This window comes from Pangasianodon hypophthalmus, chromosome 9 (assembly GCF_027358585.1).
Source record: "Pangasianodon hypophthalmus isolate fPanHyp1 chromosome 9, fPanHyp1.pri, whole genome shotgun sequence".
NCBI lineage: Eukaryota > Metazoa > Chordata > Actinopteri > Siluriformes > Pangasiidae > Pangasianodon > Pangasianodon hypophthalmus.
This window is the reverse complement of record NC_069718.1, coordinates 29,382,449-29,404,480: the sequence shown is the minus strand read 5'-3', so window position 1 is coordinate 29,404,480 and position 22,032 is coordinate 29,382,449. Positions and strand designations below refer to the sequence as shown.

At 36.5% G+C, this 22,032-nt stretch overlaps 1 protein-coding gene across 1 annotated transcript in view; it reads right to left on the bottom strand.

Annotated features, from left to right (window-relative positions):
• LOC117597985 (NACHT, LRR and PYD domains-containing protein 3-like) overlaps positions 1-21,108 on the bottom strand; it is a 29,600-nt gene extending 8,492 nt beyond the window's left edge. Inside the window, exons 1-6 of the mRNA XM_053237023.1 lie at positions 20,793-21,108; positions 20,474-20,595; positions 19,897-20,013; positions 7,652-7,706; positions 7,280-7,484; positions 5,189-6,965 (exon numbers count right to left, since the gene is read on the bottom strand). Of these exons, the coding sequence (XP_053092998.1) occupies positions 5,189-6,965; positions 7,280-7,484; positions 7,652-7,706; positions 19,897-20,013; positions 20,474-20,526 (2,207 nt within the window). The 5' untranslated portion in view covers positions 20,527-20,595; positions 20,793-21,108. The remainder of the gene's footprint in view (positions 1-5,188; positions 6,966-7,279; positions 7,485-7,651; positions 7,707-19,896; positions 20,014-20,473; positions 20,596-20,792) is intronic.
• Positions 21,109-22,032: the final 924 nt, after the last annotated feature.

Sequence of the window (22,032 nt, the reverse complement as noted above, 5' to 3'; positions counted from 1 at the left end):
CACAGGAGGAAAATCATCCCCAGATTGAACAGAAGGATAGTGCAAAAGGTAGACAAAGACCCAAGGAAAACTTCCAAAGTTTTCCACTTTTTGAGCAACGGTGGGCTCAATGGTAGAAGTCCCAGGAGAACTCTACTGTTGAAAGAAAAACATAAAAAAGCCAGACTGGAATTTTATTTGGACAAGCCACAATGCTTCTGGGAGAAGGTCCTTTGTATAGATGAGACAAAACTGGAGTTTTTTTGCAAGTCACAACAGCTCTATGTTCACAGACAAAAAATGAAGCTTTCAAAGAAAAGAACACCATACCTACTATGAAACATGGAGGAGGCTCGGTTATGGGGCTACTTTGCTGCATCTGGCATGGGGTGCCTTGAATCTGTGCAGGGCACAATGAAATCTCAAGACTATAAAGGCATTCTGGAGGGACACGCACTCCCCAGTGTCAGAAAGCTCTGTCTCATTGGCAGGTCATGAGTCCTCCAACTTGATAAAGACCCAAAACCCATAGTAAAAGCATCCATCAATGGCTAAGAACAAAACAATGGACTATTCTGAAGTGGCCCTCTGTGAGCCCTGATCTGAATCTTATCAAACATCTATGGAATCTGTGGAGCTGAAACATGCAGTCTGGAGAAGGCACACTTCAAACCTGAGACAGCTGGAGCAGTTTGCTCAGGAACAGTGGGACAAACTACCTGTGGACAGGTGCAGAAGTCTCACTGAGAGCTATAGATACTCTAAAGGTTGTGCCACAAAATATTAGGTTAAAGGTCCCATCATTTTTATCCTTGCCATTTTCATTTGTTTTATCATTTAAAATATTCTGTTGAATCAAAAATCAAAAGCGAAGTCTGATTTTTATTAAATATGGAATAAACAATGATGGATGCCAATTACTTTATTCAGTTTCAGGTTATTTCAGAGAAAATTGTGGGTGTTTCTTTTTTCATGGAAGGGTACCAACAAATTTGTCCAAGTCTGTATTGCAAGTGGTTCTATGAAAATGGCAAACAGTGAAGGGGAGAGTGGACATCCTTGCTGTGTTCCTCGGTGAAGTGTAAATATGGGCGAAGTGATCCCATTTGTGGTGACTGTGGCTTTGGTGCAGTGTACAATATTTTTATCCAGTGGATGAATGACTCCCTGAAGCCAAATCTGTGTAATGTGTGGAATAGAAATGGCCAGATGCTTTCTCAGCATCCAGTGATGCAATGATTGTATTCATTTTGGACTGTTGAGAAATATTTAGCAGGTTAAATAATCTATGGATGTTATCTGAAGAGTACCCTTTTTTTTTAAAGCCTGTCTGATCGGGGTGGATTAATGTGGAGGTCACTGTTTCTAGTCTGGTGGCTAAAGCTTTTGTAATTATTTTCAGATCTGTATTCATTAATGAGAGGGGTCGGTAACTGGTGGGTTGCGTTGAGTCTTTGTTCGGTTTAAGTAACACTGTTATAGCTGCCATGTTTCCTTTGTCAGTCCATTGAATAATAGTGATAATATTTCCCAGAAGTGTTTATAAAATTCAGCAGGGAAACCATCAGGTATGGGTGATTTATTATTTGACATCTGGAAGAGGGCTTTATGAAGTTCTTCTGGTGATAGAGGAGCATCGATAATGTTAGCTATTTCTTTGGAGAGTTGAGGTATATCTAGGTTATTTAAGAATGGTTGCATTTCTCCTAGATTTGGTTCTTGTTCTGATGAATATAAGTTATTGTAGAATGTGTGAATGGTATTGTTTATTTCTAGTGGATCTTGGGTGATTTCTCCTGTTGAATTTCTTATTGATGGGATTATTGTTTTGTCTTTTTTACAGTGTAAAATATTTGCCAAGTATTTACCTGATTAATTGTTTCTTTCAAGATTATTATATTTAAGCTGTTGAATAATAAACTATGTTTTTTTTATGTATAATTTCTTCCAGGTGGTGATGGGCATTCCTCAATTCAGAGTGTGTTTGGTCATCTAAGTTCTTAGTGTATCTATCCAATAATTCTTTCATCTTCTGTTCCAGCTGAGTTTCTAATTCCAATTGTTTTTTCTTCTTATATGATGAATATGATATTGTTATTCCCCCGATTACTACTTTTGCTGTTTCCCATAATACTGATGCTGTAGTCTATGGGGAGTCGCTCACTTCCATAAAGGATGTCCACTCTCTTCATATTAATGTAATAAATTCTGGATCTTTGAGTAGTGAAATGTTGAGGTGCCATATAGGAGAAGGTTTTGTGTACGGTTCTATATTTAGAGTTAGAGATACAGGTGCATGGTCACTGATTATAACAGGGTGTATTGTATTTGTTACATATGTCATTAATTTATTGCTTATAAGAAAATAGGCTATTTGGGCAAATTATTGATGTAGGGGAGAAAAGTATGAATATTCTCTCAATGTTGGATTTGATAATCTCCATCTGTCGTCAAGGCCAAAGTCATTCATATATTGTTTTGTTATATCTGAGGAGTGCCAGTTTCTATGATTACCTTTAGTATCTATTTAGATCTATTTAGATCTATTTAGAACTGTATTAAAGTCTCCACTGAATATAATATTTGATGTTTCATTCAATAGTGAAAATATGGAATGAAAAAAGAAGGATCATCATTAATGGGTCCATATATGTTAATTATAATTAATCTAATGTTTTATATATAGTTGCACTGATAATGACATACCACCCCCCGGGATGTAGATTAAATGTAGATTAAATGTTCATCTTTTATGCATCAAAATTGAAACACCTCGTTGTCTACTGTTATATGTTGCTGAGAGTATTTGATCATATTGTTCAAACCTGATGTACTGTAATTCTGAGTTTGACAGATGAGTTTCCTGTAATAAACAAAGATCTGAGTTTAACTTAAGAAGGTGGTTGAGGATTTTGTCTTTTTAGCTTGAGTTCGAATGTCACGTACATTCCATGTTACCAGGTTGAGTGTTGGAATTGCTACTTATTAAAGCTAAATCAATATTTGTAAAATGTATATTTGAATACTGTATGTGAATTTCTTTCAAATTTCTCAGTTAGCTCCATTTTGTCCAACAGATGACCAAAGATGTGTTGTGCACCTGTAATCATATAATACAAAACATATAACACCACAGTAGAAAGTAATAATAATAATAATAATAATAATAATAATAATAATAATAATAATAATTATAATAAAGCTGAGTAGGAAGCAAAATAGGTATAAAACAGAAGAGCAGAAACAAGGAAGAGAAAGGCAGGACAAATAACCTGACACTTGTGTAACTGAAAGATAGATGTGTGTGTGTGTGTGTGTGTGTGTGTGTCTGTGTGTGTGTGTGTAGTGAGAATGTGGATGAGAAAGAAGAAAATCCTGTTTAGTCCATTATGAGAAGAAGAAGGGTAGAGAGATGTAGTGTATGTTTTTTTGTGAGCAGGGGGCAGAGCGGGAGAGACATAGTCCAGAGGACCAGTATGAGGTTTATATAGTCATCATCAATATTATTCTAATTCTTGGTTTAGAAGAGCCATGGGGTGATCTTTGAGTTGCAGAAGAGCTGTTCTTCAATAAAGAGTCTATCCACAAGCAAATACGCACGTTTATTGTTTTTCCTGTTGCCTTTTAGAATCGGGTAGAGTATTTTCCTCTGTTCATTGCTTTTCACAAGTTTTTTCAGTTTAAAGTGTTCTTGGTGATGAAGGGTCTGGGTCCTTTGTGGGTTCTTGTGCTGAGGCGGTGGACTTGATGGAATGTTATATTATCGATAACGTCCGGTGGGAGTTTTAGCTGTGTTTTCATGAAGTCTTTACCCAGTGTCTCTGGGTCATCGGATGAATTTTCGAGTATACCTGTAAAGATCAAATTATCCCGCATGCTTCGTGTTTGTAAATCCAACATAGTTTCCTTCATTAGTTTATTTTCTTTTTTTACCATTTCAATTTGTTCAGTTAATGATTCAACAGTTGATTGTAGTTCAGTGTTTGCTTTCTCTCTGGTTTGAATGTGGTTACGTGCATATTCCAAGCTAGCGCAGAGTTCTTTGAGTTCTTCATGTACGGATGTCAGTAAGTCGAGTTTCTTATTAATACGTGCCAGGAGTCTAACCTCTATTTCAGTGGTCTGTAGATCCTCTGTGTCAGTGGAGGAATCTTACTTCTTTCTTTTTATTGGGTTTTTTTGCAGTGTGTCAGCTTTATAATCCATATTGTGCTGTTGGTAGTAGTAGAGATCGATAAATGCTTCCAAGTTCGATAAGTCCTCCACCATACAAAATCCTTTATCTATATTCAAACTGCTCAGGTCTTGTTGTTTAGATTTACTTTTCTGACCCTTTTTTAATTTCTAGATTAATAGCGGTAAGTTCATCCAGGTGTTACCTCCGGGTCTACAGTCTTTTGTTACTCACAGCGTCTCCTGCTTCTCCCCCTCTGATTTTACACAGACACTGGTTCAGGTGTTTGGTGTGGACCCGAGTACAGGTGGAGTCACATACGTTCAAACAATTCCAAACTAAAGAGAAAGTTTGATCTGTCCAAACCAAACAAGGTAGGTGTGAAAATGTACTTTTTCACATGTCTCTCACATGTGTCCCTCAGTGCAGATAGGGCTGTGCGATATGATGATACATACCATAGGATGAAAAATTGAATAATGAATAATGTCTGTGGATTGATATTTTCCTATATCCTCTATATTACCAATGTCGCAAATGCTGATTTACAAAAACAAGCATGGAGGAGTGTGACAGACCGAAACTCCCCACAACACTCTGGCACAGAACAGACATCAGCCCAAATGTTCACAGTGTTATGATTTTCTTGTTCTGATTTGTGAAATTTCTGTTCAATGTCACTTTCAAATGAAAAGAAAAGAAAAGAAAAGAGAAAAGTGCCTTTCACTGGTGTGTCCTTCACAAAATTCACAAAAAGCATTGATGAATCCAGTTATTTTGTATAGATCATTTTCCCAACAATTTTAGAGAAAACCAAATATATTGTGATATTAGATTTTGTCCATATCACCCAGCTCTCAGTGCAGACATAACGTGATAGTGTAAAAAGTGAAACAATCTTTTGGAAAAGTAGCAGAGGTTTGTTTAAAGCTGATTAGAGTGACTATTAACAAGCATTAATCCAAACAGTGCAGTTTGGTGTTGCATTAAAATAACAAACCATGCAGTAATACATTTATAAATAAAATCACTCACACAGCTGTTCTGGAGGCTTTGACCACTGGCAGCAGCCTCAGAAGACATTCCTCTGATGGGTCATATTTCCTCAAATTAAACTCCTCCAGCTCCTGTTCTGAGTTCAGTAACACAAACACCAGAGCTGACCACTGAGCAGGAGAGAGTCTGGTTCCACTGAGACGACTGTAATCTCCTCTGTTCAGGTAAGTTTGTACTTCCTGCACTAGAGAATGATCATTCAGTTCATTCAGACAGTGGAACAGATTGACGGATTTCTCTGGAGATGGATTCTCCCTGATCTTCTCCTTGATGTACTTGACCATTTCCTGTTTGCTGTGAGAGCTGCTTCCTGTCTGTGACATTAAGCCTCGTAAGAGAGTCTGATTGGACTCCAGTGACAGACCCAGAAGGAAGCGGAGGAAAAGGTCCAGGTGTCCATTCTCACTCTGTAAGGCCTTGTCCACTGCACTCCTGAGGAAATCAGACGTGTTTGGATTTCTGAAGAAATTAAAAAGTCCAGTGCTTTGCTCCACTACCACATTTGTCTTTCTAAAAATAAAGCAGAGAAATGCATATAAAGCAGCCAGAAACTCCTGAACACTCAGATGTACAAAGGTGAACACCTTCCCCAGGTGAAGCCCAAACTCCTCTCTGAAGATTTGGGTACACACTCCTGAGTACACTGACACTTCTCTGACATCAATGCCACACTCTCTAAGGTCTTCCTCATAGAAGATCAGGTTTCCTTTCTCCAGCTGTTGGAAAGCCAGTTTTCCCAGTGCCAGGATACTCTCTCTGGTCTGCTGAGGATCAGGGTGACAGTTCTGATGGTACTTTTGGTCCTTGTGTTTGATCTGAAAGATCAGAAAGTGTGTGAACATTTGAGTCAGAGTCTTGGGGATCTCTCCACTCTCTGCTTCACCCAAGATTCTCTCTAGAACAGTGGCTGAAATCCAGCAGAAGACTGGGATGTGGCACATGATGTAGAGGCTTCTTGAAGACTTCATGTGTGTGATGATTTTATTGACCAGGCTCTGATCACTAATCCTCTTCCTGAAGTACTCCTCTTTCTGAGGATCACTGAAGCCTCGTACCTCTGTTACCTGGTCAACACACTCAGGAGGGATCTGATTGGCTGCTCCTGGTCGAGAGGTTATCCAGAGGAGAGCAGAGGGAAGCAGATTCCCCTTGATGAGGTTTGTCAGCAGCACATCCACTGAGGCTGACTCTGTCACATCACACAATCTCTCATTGTTCTGGAAATTTAGAGGCAGTCGACACTCATCCAGACCATCAAAGATCAACACCACTTTGTAGGAGTCACAGTTTATTACTTCTAGTTTTCTCATTTCTGGGAAAAAGTGATGAAGAAGATTCATCAGACTGAGATTTTGCTGCTTCATCAAATTCAGCTCTCTAAAGGGAAGAAGAAACATGAAGAAGACGTCCTGATTTGCTTTTCCTTCAGCCCAGTCCAGAATGAACTTCTGCACAGAGACTGTTTTTCCAATTCCAGCAACTCCTTTAGTCAGCACAGTTCTGATGGACTTGTCTTTAAAGAGGTCATTACATTTGATGGGTGTCTCCTGTGTTGCTGGTCTCCTGGACGCTGTCTCAATCTGTCTCACCTCATGTTCATTGTTGATGCCTCCACTCCAACCCTCTGTGATGTAGAGCTCTGTGTAGATCTCATTCAGAAGTGCTGAGCTTCCATGCTGTGAGATTCCTTCATTAATTCGTTTACACTTCTCTCTTAGGTTGGATTTCAACTTTTGCAGATACACAGATGCAAGTTCTAATAAACAAAGTAATAACATTTTTTTATTTACTTTTTATTTATTTTTTATTTTTATAAAACCACTGAGCACAATATAAAATGTCAAATTCTTTCAAATGCTGCTGTTCATTCCTGATTCATGTACTAAATATTACTGAAGGAACAGGACCATTGTACAGAGTAACCACAAGTTAGACCATGAACAGAACAGAAAAGCACCAGATCCACATGATACTAAAATCAAACTTAAAACTAAAAGTGTTAATATCTAAAACAACTTCCTCTCTCTAAAGTGAACCTGATGGAATAAAGTCATGACTCAGAGCTCTTACTGTTGTGCAGTGTGTTAGCGAGATCTGTGTGGTTCATGTTCTTCAGGACGTGCAGTGTGATCTTCAGCGCTCCCTCTCGGACACTGTGCAGATCCTCCTCATCCTCCATCTCCCTCTCAGTGCATGCTGGGTAATCTGGACTCAGGAGCTTCCTAAACCTCTTCAGCTCATTCTTTATCAGAGTGATGACTTTGTGTTCCAGCTCCTGGTTAGAAACACACAGAAACAGATCTAAATATTATAATGTTACACAGTGAGAGATGCTTTATTTTAAGAAAAGAAAAAAACCTCTGTCTATTACCACAGTTACAACTGTCTGATTACCCATAATTCTGCTGCACATCGATAAAACAACACAAGTCACACACACACCTTGAATATGGACTCTAGCTGATTTCTGCTGATGTTTGATTTCTTCTTTTGCGGTCTGTGAACAAACAAAACACATCATGTAATATGGACTATATGATGATAATAATGATGATAGAATAACAGAATAGTGGGGAAACGCATAATAACGAGCAGTTGAGTAGTAAGAATAATAATACACAGCATAAATGTAAGACACTGCAGAATAATAAGGAAATGATGATAAAGTGAAAAGCTTCCTCCAACTTACTAGCTCGTTTTTCATTTATTCTTTTTTGATTTTGTTTCACTCGATGCCTCAATGCTGAACAACGCTGGAGCTCATCTGTGGTTCTCTTTTACAGCTAAACCACTTTCACTAGCTGTTAACAACAGTGACTAGCATGACTATTCTGGAAGAATTTTCTTAATCAAAGTATGATTTAAGTATGGTTATCATATAATCCATCAAGTATAATCAAGAGTTAAAATACTTAGAAATGAGATTGAGTGCATTTAGTGAGTGTCTTTATGATTTTACAAGGATATTTCTGTGTATGTGAATCAAGAAATCTAGCGAAGTTATAGCACTAGAAATAAGCAAAATTAATCTAATAGTGATTTATGAGGATGGTCACGAGTGCTTTTATTGCACCATCGCTTAGTTATAATGAGTTCTCAGTGATTTTTCAGCTAAACCTATTAGCATTGTTATCATAGCTATATAGTTATCTAACATTACAATATCAAGGTGGTTAATCCAAAGCATATATTTATTCCTTGTCCATGATAAAAATCTATCTACTGGATTTGTTATGTAAAGCAGGTCACTGAAACAGTTCAAAGCTTACAGATTGTGTTTACAGACCCGTCCAGGAGCAGCATCACTAATTCCCTGTCCAGCTTCATTCCTTCATCAGTAATAAAATACTCCATCTTGGAAAAGCACTGCTAGCGTTTATCCTGGTGTTACTGCATTTCTTCAGGTTTTTTTTCCCTGAAGCACAGTGTGTTTGCACAGTTTAATGCAAATTAGTCTGATCTATTCTCTATATCCCATCTATTCTTTTATCCTGAAAACTAAAATGATTAGATAGTTTTAATTGGTCATTTATAAATATTTTACTTTTCATTCTATACATTGGTCACTTTACAATTTAAAAAGAATAAATTAATAAACATACAGTCTATCCAAAATATTTTAATCCATAGATATATTTGAAGTATTTAAAAAATAATAAAAAAAAAAAAAAAAACAGGGTCACCATATCCTTTTTCTATTCAGTAATCCACACAGTGTTAAATCATCATTGTTCTATCAGTAAAAACACAACTGTAAATCCATAGAAGCAGGAAAATGGTTTAATGATATGTGCCAGTGAAAATCTCAGATAGACAGACAACCTGAAAACATATCACCTATTTATTTATGTATTTATGTATGTATTTATTTATTTGGGGGGGGGGGGGGGGGGGGGGGGGGGTGTCCCTTATTTTTGCTCATTGAAGGTGGCAACCCTAGAGCTTACAGACTTTACTGATATTTCTTTGACCTCCAAACAAGCTGAGATGGGGGCGGAGTGAAGGGACATTGGGGAGTGTCTATAAGACGATTGACATGAGACCCGACCAAACACTTCCGGTCTGGAAGGCAGATTTCCAGACGGGTTTTATTTTTTCAGCTACATAATACACTTGTGCTGAGGCCATTGTTTTTTTTCATGTTCTGCAAATTTCTAGGTGATGTGTACATGTAAAAATCAATTATTGCACCTTTAACACTCTCCTTTTAACACAATACACTGATTTCAGGATTTCCTAACTTAAAGAAGATTTAAAGAAGGCAACGTGTAACATCTGGCAGAATTACAACAGAAATATCAGGTGCCAAGGGTAAAAATGCTCTTCAGGCAATCAAACTGAGATTGGACATACAATAGGATGTACACTTTATTAAAGAATACTTATATGAGATTCAGAAAGGGTGATTCAAATTTTTTTTAAATGATTGCATTTTATTTTTATTTTCACTATTAATGCCTTAGCATACGCTATTGGAGACATACAGTCAGGTCCAGAAGTATTTGGACAATGGCAGAGGTTTTGTGATTTTGCCTTTATACACCACCACAGTGGATTTGAAATAAAACAATCAAGATGTGATCAAAGTGTAGACTTTCAGCTTTATTTTGAGAGGTTCCACAAAAGTATGGCATTTACCATTTAGGAATTACAGCCATTTTCAGCAAAGTACCACCATTTTCAGGGGCTCAAAGGTATTTGGACAAAGTGACATAATTGTAAATATAACCATAATTTTAATACTTGGATGAAAATCCTTTGGAGTCAATGACTGCCTGAAGTCTGGAGCCCATGTTCTCAAAACTCAAATTCTGAGTCTCCTCCCTGGAGATGCTTTGCCAGGCCTTCACTGCAGCCACCTTCACTTGCTGCTTGTTTGTGGGTCTTTCTGCCTTCAGTCTTGTCTTCAGTAAGTGAAAAGCAGGCTCTATTGGGTTGAGATCAGGCGACTGACTTGGCCATTGAAGAATATTCCATTTCTTTGCCTTCAAAAAGTCTTGAGTTGCTTTTGCAGTATGTTTAGGGTCATTATCCACCTGCACTGTGAAGCAGCGTACTGTCAGTTTTGTAGCATTTGGCTGAATGTGAGCAGAGAGTATAGCCCTATACACCTCAGAATTCATCCTGCTACTTCTGTCAGCAGTCACATCATCAATAAACACCAATGAGCCTGTTCCATTGGCAGCCATACATGCCCATGCCATAACACTGCCTCCACCATGTTTGACACATGATGTGGTATACTTTGAATCATGAGCTGTTCCTTTCTTTCACCATACTTTTCTCTTCCCATCATTCTGGTACAAGTTAGTCTTGGTTTAATCAGTCCAAAGAATTTTATTCCAGAACATGGGAGGCTTTTTTAGATGTTTTCTGGCAAGGCTAATCTGGCTTTCCTGTTCTTGAATGTTACCAGTGGTTTGCACCTTGTTGTAAACCCTCTGTATTTACATTCATGAAGGCGTCTCTTGATTGTAGATTTTGACAATGATACGCCTACCTTCTCCAGAGTATTCTTGACTTCTGTTGATGTTGTGAAGGGGTTTTTCTTCACCAAGGAAAGGTTTCTGCGATCATCCAATTTAGCTGTCTTCCATGGTCTTCCAGGCCTTTCGATGTTGTTGAGCTCACCAGTGCTTTCTTTCTTTTTAAGAATGTACCCAACTGTTGATTTGGCCACACCTAAGGTTTTTGCTATCTCTTATAGATTTATGTTGTTTTTTCAACCTAATGATGGCCTCCTTCACTTGCATTGAGATCTCCTTGGACTTCATATTGGTAGCTCCAGTCGAACAGCTGCCAAATGCCAACTCTATACCTGATATCACCTCCAGACCTTTTATCTGCTTCATTTGTCTTGAAGTAACGAGGGAATGGACCGCACCTGGTCAGTTAACTTCTTGACAGTCAATTGTCCAAATACCTTTGAGCCTTTGAGTGGGAAACTAACTGCCTCAAAGCATGCTTACTTAATAGTACAAAAAGTTAATCATAACAGAAGAAAGTGTTATGGCACACGTCAAACACAAGGCCCGTGGCCTCAATTCATTTGGCCCACCTGAACTTGGAAAAAATATTATCGAAACGGTCTATGGTACACTACTGCTCAACATTTTCACACTATCCAGAATTCACAGCAGATCCAACAGCGTAGCCATCCAAAGGCAGTTACCGCAAACTGGTGTATATATGTGCACTCCGGTTTCTATTGTCGCTGGCCTGACCGCATCCTGAAACATGGATTAAAATCAACGCATGTGTGCTGCGCTTGATGTCAGTCACACTCACATCTAAAAACAATTCAGTAGCATGTTGTGAGTTGTGCTCCCAGTGGTGTAACCAGAAACTAATTTTGGAGGGATGAGGAAAAATACAAAGTAGAGATCATGATTGTTTTTCCAAACCTTATTGAAGGTGGCAACCCTAAAGCTTATAGGCTTCGGCCATGTTTCTTTCCTCACAAAAGAAACTGAGCTGGGCTGCATTGTGGAGTTACATTGCGTGGACTGCATTGTGAAGTGACGTTGTGGAGTGTCTATAAGATAACACAAGGTCCAGCCAAGCACATCTGGTCTGAAAGGCAGATTTCCAAATTGGATTTTTTCAGCCACACAATACACTTGTGCTGAGGCCATGACCATTTATCATTTTATCAGGTTCTGCAAATTTCCAGGTGATATGTACATGTAAAAATCAATAATTGGACCTTTGCCACTATGCACGTAAAACACTACACTGCTGTCAGGATTTAATAACTGACACTATCATATTTAGAAACAAATGTTTCAAAAATAAATGAATAAAATAGTTATATAGTCATTAATTTCCCAGGTGTAAATGTTCTTCTGTAGCACCACAGACCCTCCAGCTCAGGGACTGCAGGCTGAACTGAACTCTTAAAGCAGTTTTCCTCACTGCCAGTCCGAGAGCTGCAGCACTGCACAGTTTAGTGTTTTACTGCTTCAACACCTGATAAAGCTCATGAAGGGCTTCATAATGAGACGAGTGAGTTTGATCAGGTGGAACACTGCTGTAAAACACCTCACTATACTGACAACTGTCTCTGTCTCTGAAGTTACGTGGATGTTCCATTGACGCGTCACTCTTCATGGACACACAGCTGGGTTCTGGTGAGTCTGATCTCTTTCCCTCCATCACTCTAGAACACAGATATGATTAGATCTAAAGATTTAACAAAAATATGCATGCTAATATAACATTATATATGATTTTATATTGACTTTGTATTAGTGTTGCATATAACACATTAAAATATCTGGCATATCCAGCAGTAAATCACATAAGACAGAGAAATAATGATACAAAGCCAAGACAGAAAAATTGTGTGGAAAAAAAGTGATTGTTAACATCTGCTTCACAATTTTCGAAAAATTATATTCCATTGTTAAAAAAAATTAAATGAGGATGTAATCCTGTAATGAGACAACGAACAAGACGTGCTATGACTCTCTGTCTCCAGAGCAGATTTTCATAAGGCAACATGTAATGTCTGGAAGAATTACAACAGAAATATCAGGTGTAATGGATCACAAAGCTCTTCAGGCAATTGGATCGAGATTGAACATACAAAGCTCTACCTCTCCTTAGACACTAGGCTGCAGCAGAGGTAGTAGTGAGGGGGAAACCTAACTCCCTCAAAGCATGCTTACTTATTAGTCCAAAAAGTTAAGCTAATCGTAAGGAAGCGTTATGGCACAAATCCTGCAACATCAGGATTACAGCACAAATTCGTTTCATTTGGCCTGCATGAAGGGACATTGGGGATTGTCTAGGACCAACCAAACACTTCCGGTCTGGAAGGCAGATTTCCAAACAGTTTTTTTTTCAGCCACATAATACACTGGTCATTACCATTGTATTTTCTTATCATGTTCTTCAAATTTCTAGGTAATGTGTACCTGTAAAAATCAGTAATTGCACCTTTAACAGTATCCTCTTAACACAGTACACCGATTTCAGGATTTCCTATCTGACACTAATGTATTTAGTAACAAATTTTTGAATGAATGAATGAATAAAATATTTATATTGTCATTCATTTTCTAGGTATAAATGTTCTTCTCTAGCACCACAGAGCCTCCAGCTCAGTATAGTAAGTGTTATTACCTAATAGTGCATACAGTTTCTGTTAGCCCTACTTTTCTGAGAAACATCCTTTTCTAATCTCAGAGTCTCCTCTGTCATCTCCTCTTTTAGTGTATACTATAGTGAACAATGTGTTCATCATTAAACACCAATAATTCCATCTTTTTAATTCAGCTACAGTCTGCACACTTATTCAAACAGGAGACTCGCCTCATACCTCAGGAATTACTCTGATGTCAGGAGTCCCAATCACAGCTAGCTGACTCAGCTGGGTCTTAAAGCCTGTAGAGTTTGTAGGACTAAAATATAAATTATATAAAGTATTATCTTAGCCCGCTGCTCTCCTATGACCAAGGAATAGAATAGGTGCAGCTGAAGGTTGGAGGTTTAAGTTTTATCATTTAAATATCTGACTCCATTTTATAATTACTGTCAACTTAATTATCTGACTCCAAAGAATAATCTTATTGCTAGAAGTGTAATATATCAGTGTTCCAACTGTATTTAATCTAAAACAGCTTTATCCAAAGCTTTCATTATAAAACGACATTCTTATGTCAGAGGCTTTTATATTTATTAAATAATTATTCTGTCAGTCCAGAGGTTTCTATCGACATGCAAACCTAGACCTTTCCTATTTACTTATCAGAAGTTTTATTTCAACTTGCAAGTATTAGTCTCTTATATTGGCTTGTCAGAGGTTGCTTTCAAACATTTCTAACATACTAAAATTTTATCTAGGAAACTATTTCTAATAACCATACTAATCATACTAGTCATGGACTCTTAATGAAACATATTTTCATACAGAAGAACTACTGAGTATTTGGAGATAAAGTAATGAATGGGTTTATTGTACAAAACACAAATGCACAAAGAATAAAAATGAAGAGAACTTACAGAGTCAAAGGGCAGAGTTGCGGGCATAGGAGGCTTGATGGTAAAGCATCCCTCTGATGGAAGAGCCTCCCATTACATTGTATAATGCACAAATTTTATACCCCTGAGCCTCTTTGAATTGAACAATGACCAGAGTACCAAATGGAAGAGGCACCATGTATTTTATGGCAGGATGGACCCCCTGCCAGGTAGCTCACCCTAGTGAACTGTATGTTAATTAGTTTCCTGATTGTTATATATATTGAAGATGAATAATGAGATGACATGGACACCAGGGCTGTAACCAGAAGGTTCAGACTCTTTACTGAAATCGACTGTTGATGACATCACCATAAACGGGTAGCACTCATACAAAATACATGACACTGATAATCAAATCTAAGATTCCTTAGACTATGAGAACAAAGGCAAAAGGTCTCCCATGCAGACCAGGTGGTCTCAGAATATATATGTGTGAGTGTAGGAGTGTGTGTGTGAGAAGAAAACACACACATTGCTGTAAACATATACTGTAAATGTTGTGTCCTAAACCTATATGATATTTACAATGTCACCACACTGTTCACTATGAAATATGGATTAGATTGTTACCAAACATGCTCTGGGGAATATTGTAGTGAAGCATATTTTAGATGACCAGGTTTAGATCACATGGTCTCTCTGACACACATTCCTGATCACTTTAACCTTAAGCAAATTACTACCACAGTTTATAAATCTACTACAACCTCACTGACTCAAAGCTATGCTGCTCTTATGCTACACATTACACAGTCCTTTTTACTCTTCTCTCAGTGAATGATTTCTCTAAACTGTTCTTACATCAGATCAGTGATATATTCACTGCTATTAAACACCTTAAAGCAAAGTTTAGTTCCTCTGTTAACTAGTGAGTGTTTAGAGATACAGATCTGTTCCCATGAGATGGTGTGTATTTATTGCTGGTGAATGGAAAAGTAACTCACCTCTCGTCTTTCTTTAAGTCCTGTTTTCCAGACACTCTCATGTTGGAGGTCATGTCTCCTTCTCCAGATTACAGCAGGACACACGTTTACTTCACTCCAACATCGGTGTATTAAACACAGAACTGTGCAATGTTTAACTATCATAATTTAACTCATAACTACAGAAACATAGTAAATAACTAAACTTATCACTTTTAATAATCAAATGAGGCTCAATTTCCCACAGTAAACACTATGGAGTCCCTTCTTCTGTCAAAGGGTACCAAAGCAGCTCAGAGTGCAATTACTGAACTTCTCAAAAGCACGCTCCTCAGACTAATGAAAGGAGCAGCAATGACATGGAGCCAGGATTCAAATTCTGCATCTGCTAGCAGGTAAATAATGAATGTGGTAACATGCATGAACAAACTGTGCAGGATATTCCTAGAGGTTTTAGAACAGAGCCTTCAGTACAACAGAAACATGCAGGAATGTCTAGCACATGTGCTGCACAAGGGAGCAATCCTGCAGGATTCTATAACTCCTGCAGGACACTGTGGTTAAAGCAGCCGCTCTTACTGAAACTACGGTTAATCAGGCCGCTCGTGCAATTCAGGGGCGCGGCTTTTAGACACTTAGCGGTAATAACACAGAAAGCGGAAAGCGAGCGTCCGCGAGCTCCTACACACCCAAAGCTACTTATATACAAACTGACATTTAAATAAATAACAAAACCAACACACAACATGTCACAGTATTTATGTGTATACAGGGTAAACGTTTTTATATTTGCGCCTTTACTTTTAAATAATGGGCAAAATCGATCAAGTTTATAGAGACGGTATAAATCATTAAGGCAAATAAAAATAAAAACATCATTTAAGAAATTTCATTATTATTATTATTATTAGTAGTATTATTATTATTATTATTATTATTATTGTTGTTGCTGTTGTTGTTGTTGTGTTATTAAAAATATTTTATTATTATATTAAAAATATTATTATATAAAATATAAATATATATTAAATTTTATAAATTGCCCTGGATAAATATATATTAAATATTAAATATATATTAATATAATAATATAAAATATTATTATTACAAATCTAACCATGAATAAATTTTTAAAAAATATAGATGGAACATTTCACAGAGGAAGTCTCTGACACCAAAAATATTATATTAATTATAATATATTAATATTATATTAATTTTATTATATTGTTAAATATTAATGTTTCCTTACATACTGCTGAAATAAAATGGACATTTCAAATCTCAAACCCGCTCAAATCAGTATACAGTGACCTACTCTATGCTTACAATAGAAAGGAATTAATTTAGAAATATAAAGTAGAAAGTAGAATTTTACTGTAGAAATTTAGGAGGCTATTTTGATTCATTATAAAAGGGACATTTCAAACTGGTAGACAATCAAACCCAGTCAGATCAGTTCACAGTGAGCTCCTCTATGCTCACCATAAAGATCAATTAATTCTACTGTAGAATTCTTAAGTAACTGCTCTTCAAACTCACAAGATCTGTCAGTATAACTAAACCGTACAGTAGAATTAGATACTCAGTGTGTTTATATATTACAGCTTTAGATTTAGATACTCAGTGTGTTTATATATTATAGATTTAGATTTAGATACTCACTGTGTTTATATATTATAGCTTTAGATTTAGATACTCACTGTGTTTATATATTATACCTTTACATTTAGATACTCAGTGTGTTTATATATTATAGCTTTAGATTTAGATACTCACTGTGTTTTTATATTATAGCTTTAGATTTAGATACTCACTGTGTTTATATATTATAGCTTTAGATTTAGATACTCACTGTGTTTATATATTATAGATTTAGATTTAGATACTCACTGTATTTATATATTATAGCTTTAGATTTAGATACTCAGTGTGTTTATATATTATAGCTTTAGATTTAGATACTCAGTGTGTTTATATATTATAGATTTAGATTTAGATACTCACTGCGTTTATATATTATAGCTTTAGATTTAGATACTCAGTGTGTTTATATATTATAGCTTTAGATTTAGATACTCAGTGTGTTTATATATTATAGCTTTAGATTTAGATACTCACTGTGTTTATATATTATAGCTTTAGATTTAGATACTCACTGTGTTTATATATTATAGCTTTAGATTTAGATACTCACTGTGTTTATATATTATAGATTTAGATTTAGATACTCACTGCGTTTATATATTATAGCTTTAGATTTAGATACTCAGTGTGTTTATATATTATAGATTTAGATTTAGATACTCACTGTGTTTATATATTATAGATTTAGATTTAGATACTCAGTGTGTTTATATATTATACCTTTACATTTAGATACTCAGTGTGTTTATATATTATAGCTTTAGATTTAGATACTCACTGTGTTTTTATATTATAGCTTTAGATTTAGATACTCAGTGTGTTTATATATTATAGCTTTAGATTTAGATACTCAGTGTGTTTATATATTATAGATTTAGATTTAGATACTCACTGCGTTTATATATTATAGCTTTAGATTTAGATACTCAGTGTGTTTATATATTATAGATTTAGATTTAGATACTCACTGCGTTTATATATTATAGCTTTAGATTTAGATACTCACTGTGTTTATATATTATAGCTTTAGATTTAGATACTCACTGTGTTTATATATTATAGCTTTAGATTTAGATACTCAGTGTGTTTATATATTATAGATTTAGATTTAGATACTCAGTGTGTTTATATATTATACCTTTACATTTAGATACTCAGTGTGTTTATATATTATAGCTTTAGATTTAGATACTCACTGTGTTTTTATATTATAGCTTTAGATTTAGATACTCACTGTGTTTATATATTATAGCTTTAGATTTAGATACTCACTGTGTTTATATATTATAGATTTAGATTTAGATACTCACTCTATTTATATATTATAGCTTTAGATTTAGATACTCAGTGTGTTTATATATTATAGCTTTAGATTTAGATACTCAGTGTGTTTATATATTATAGATTTAGATTTAGATACTCACTGCGTTTATATATTATAGCTTTAGATTTAGATACTCAGTGTGTTTATATATTATAGATTTAGATTTAGATATTCACTGTGTTTATATATTATAGCTTTAGATTTAGATACTCAGTGTGTTTATATATTATAGCTTTAGATTTAGATACTTCCTGTGTTTATATATTATAGCTTTAGATTTAGATACTCGCTGTGTTTATATATTATAGATTTAGATTTAGATACTCAGTGTGTTTATATATTTGAATTATTATTGAGTAACTATTTGTTGAGGAAATGCAGATTAACAGAATTGCCAATTTCCAATCAAGGACACTCACTCTAAAACCTAAAAGCTGAAATTTGGCAAGGAAAAAAGGCAAATAAGCAGCAGAAAAGAGGTTCAGTTACTCAAAGTAGAAGTAATATGTCAAAGTTTGATTATAACACTGCAGCTGTGAAGTTAGTGGTTGTTTAACCACTAGGCCTATGTGATTACAGTTAGCCTACAATAAACTAAATCAATAAAAATTGGAGGGGAAATGAGATTAACTCGTCTACACTGCTTTGCTTTCAGCCATTTGCTAACAAAGTGTTTCAAAGTGTTTTGTAGTCAGTTGTTTCCTCTGACTACATGAATCTTTGATGCCAGCTGAACTTGACATGTTGAATGATGTGGTTAATAGGTTAGAAACACTTTTAAAATGAAAATGCAATTGAGCTGAAAAGCGAGTGGTTGGAGTGTTAAGACCAGTTGTCATGATCAAGACTGACGAGTTACTGAGAAAAAAAAATGGATTTACACTTTTACTTTTGGTTGGCAACCCCACCTTGCTTCAAGCATCTTCCCACACGCCTGATCACAACATATGAGGATTATTCCTATAGATATTGTTAACCAATCCAAGGTCCATCCATCCATCCATTCTCTGTACTGCTTATCCTACACAGGGTCATGGGGAGCCTGGAGCCTATCCCAGGGAACACAGGGCACAAGGTGAGGACATGGATGTAGTGCCAATTGCAGGGCACGATCACACACCCATTCATACATTATGGACAATTTGGAAATGCCAGTCAGCCTACTACACATGACTTTGGACTGGGAAGGAAACCCCTGAAGCATGGGGAGACACATACATGGCAGAGGAAGGATTTGAACCCCCAACCCTGGAGGTGCGAGGCAAACAAGCTAAATTTATTACACAATACTTAATACCTAATGTGTGTGAATGTGAAGGGATTTGTCTGGTGTTGTCAGTCTATTTTGTAGCTTTTAACTGTATGCAGTGAACAAGTAATTAACAAACTCATTATTTAGCAGGGCTTTGCATAAGAAACAGCATCTACCAACACAAAACGCTGATCAATAAGAAGCAAAATGAGACAAAAATGACTGAAACCACATCATAATGCTTCCATCTGTGCCTTTAAAATATGTAATCTAAAAGCATTGTAAAAACTAATCTGAGTAAGTGACTATTTTAAAGTAGTGTAACAGAATACATCACTGATTACATTCAAGAGAGAGTATTGAATATTCAGCCATGAATACTTTATTTAAGGATTCAGCCCTACCTTGATTTTCTACTTCTTCAGCACCTGATAAAGCTCATGAAGGGCTTCATAATGACACGAGTGAGTTTGATCAGGTGGAACACTGCTGTAAAACACCTCACTATACTGACCTCACATCAGTAGAACTGTCTCTGTCTCTGAAGTTAATTGGAGGATCCATTGACACGTCACTCTTCATGGACACACAGCTGGGTTCTGGTGAGTCTGAACTCTTTCCCTCCATCATTCTAGAATTACAACAGAAATATCAGCAATAATTAATACTCTGCTGTCTCAACACTGTTACACAATGTGTTCATCATTAAACACCAATAATTCCATCTTTTTAATTCAGCTACAGTCTGCACACTTATTCAAACAGGAGACTCGCCTCATACCTCAGAAATTACTCTGATATCAGGAGTCCCAATCACAGCTAACTGACTCAGCTGGGTCTTAAAGCCTGTAGAGTTCACTGACTCAAAGCTATGCTGCTCTTATGCTACACATTACACAGTCCTTTTTACTCTTCTCTCAGGGAATGATTTCTCTAAACTGTTCTTACATCAGATCAGTGATATATTCACTGCTATTAAACACCTTAAAGCAGAGTTTAGTTCCTCTGTTAACTAGTGAGTGTTTAGAGATACAGATCTGTTCCCATGAGACGGTGTGTATTTATTGCTGGTGAATGGAAAAGTAACTCACCTCTCGTCTTTCTTTAAGTCCTGTTTTCCAGACACACTCATGTTGGAGGTCATGTCTCCTTCTCCAGATTACAGCAGGACACACGTTTACTTCACTCCAACATCGGTGTGTTAAATCAAACCCTGTATCAGCACAGAGTTCACTTACAGGAAATAGTCACGGTATCAAGTCCTAAAACAACCTGTGTACATTAAACCTTCAGTACAAACCCACAAAACTCTTCTGCATCTAGTGTCACTTCAGTGTGTTTATATATTATAGCTTTAGATTTAGATACTCACTGCGTTTATATATTATAGCTTTAGATTTAGATACTCACTGTGTTTTTACTCCTGAAATGGTTTATTTTCCAAAATGGAGCTGCTGAGTTTTCACCGTCTAACGGTTTATTCTGCAGAAGGGGAAGGGCTCTCTGTGTGTGTGTGTGTGTGTGTGTGTGTGTGTGTGTGTGTGAGAGAGAGAGAGAGTGAGTGAGTGAGTGTATTTTTAAGTGATTCTGCAGTAAAACAGTAAACAGTAGAAATAGATAATAATACAGTGCATTTTCACATGTTATGAAACTTGGTTTATTTTCAAAGTGGACTCTCTCCGGTCTTTTTGTTATGTAGGGCAGAGCGGTGCGCGTGCCAACAGACTTTAATAGTTTCCACGTAGACCGGTATGACGAAACTTCCTGTCTTTACTGCTTGCTATAACAACACTGCGCGTAAAAAATAAATAAATAAATAAATAAATATTCAAACGACTTTAGTATCATTTGACTCTTTAATCTCTCAGTTATAATCCTACAGTCTCTAAACGCTTATATAGCCTACAGAGCTGAATATTCAGATCCCAGACTCAGTTCTGTGTTAAAACTCGCCCCGATATTACAAGAAACTCTGCCATGTAAATTCACACAATTCCCTTTTATGATTTTATTTCGTGCAGCAGGAGAAACAGGCCAAGCAGGACAGACAGGAGTGTACCTGCTGCTGTTCTGTCAATGGCAGGACATGAAGTAATGAGGGGCAAGTCAAAAACAGGTGTGGCTAGGAGCTATACAATCTGTCATAAGATAAGATAAGATAAGATAAGATAAGATAAACTTTATTAATCCCCGGAGGGAGATTCAGGTCATGTGACACTCCATAGATTTATCACTTTGAAGAAAAAAAAGGAGGAGGCAGGAGTGATGGAGAACCCCTCTGTTAGTTACTCCTGTCATCAGCAGGTTTTCAGAGCAGATCAGGAGAAGATGCTTAGCCAGTACCCTGAGACAGCATCTGCCATGTACTGTGGCTTGTGTCCAAAGCAGGTGGGTAATACAGTGAAAGGATCATGTATGCCTAAACTAGTTCATGGACAGCCTACACACAGATAATTATGCAATAATTAAGTAAATGTGTGTGTGTATGTGTGTGTGTGTGTGTGTTCTTTTGCCTACATTATGTTGGCTTTCGCTTTGGCTTTGTTCTGTGTTCATTGTCAAGTGTTAAAATTTGTTATATTTAAAGTGACATTATTTCATGACTTTATGACGTCATGTCACAATGTACCCCTCACATGGTACAGCATGC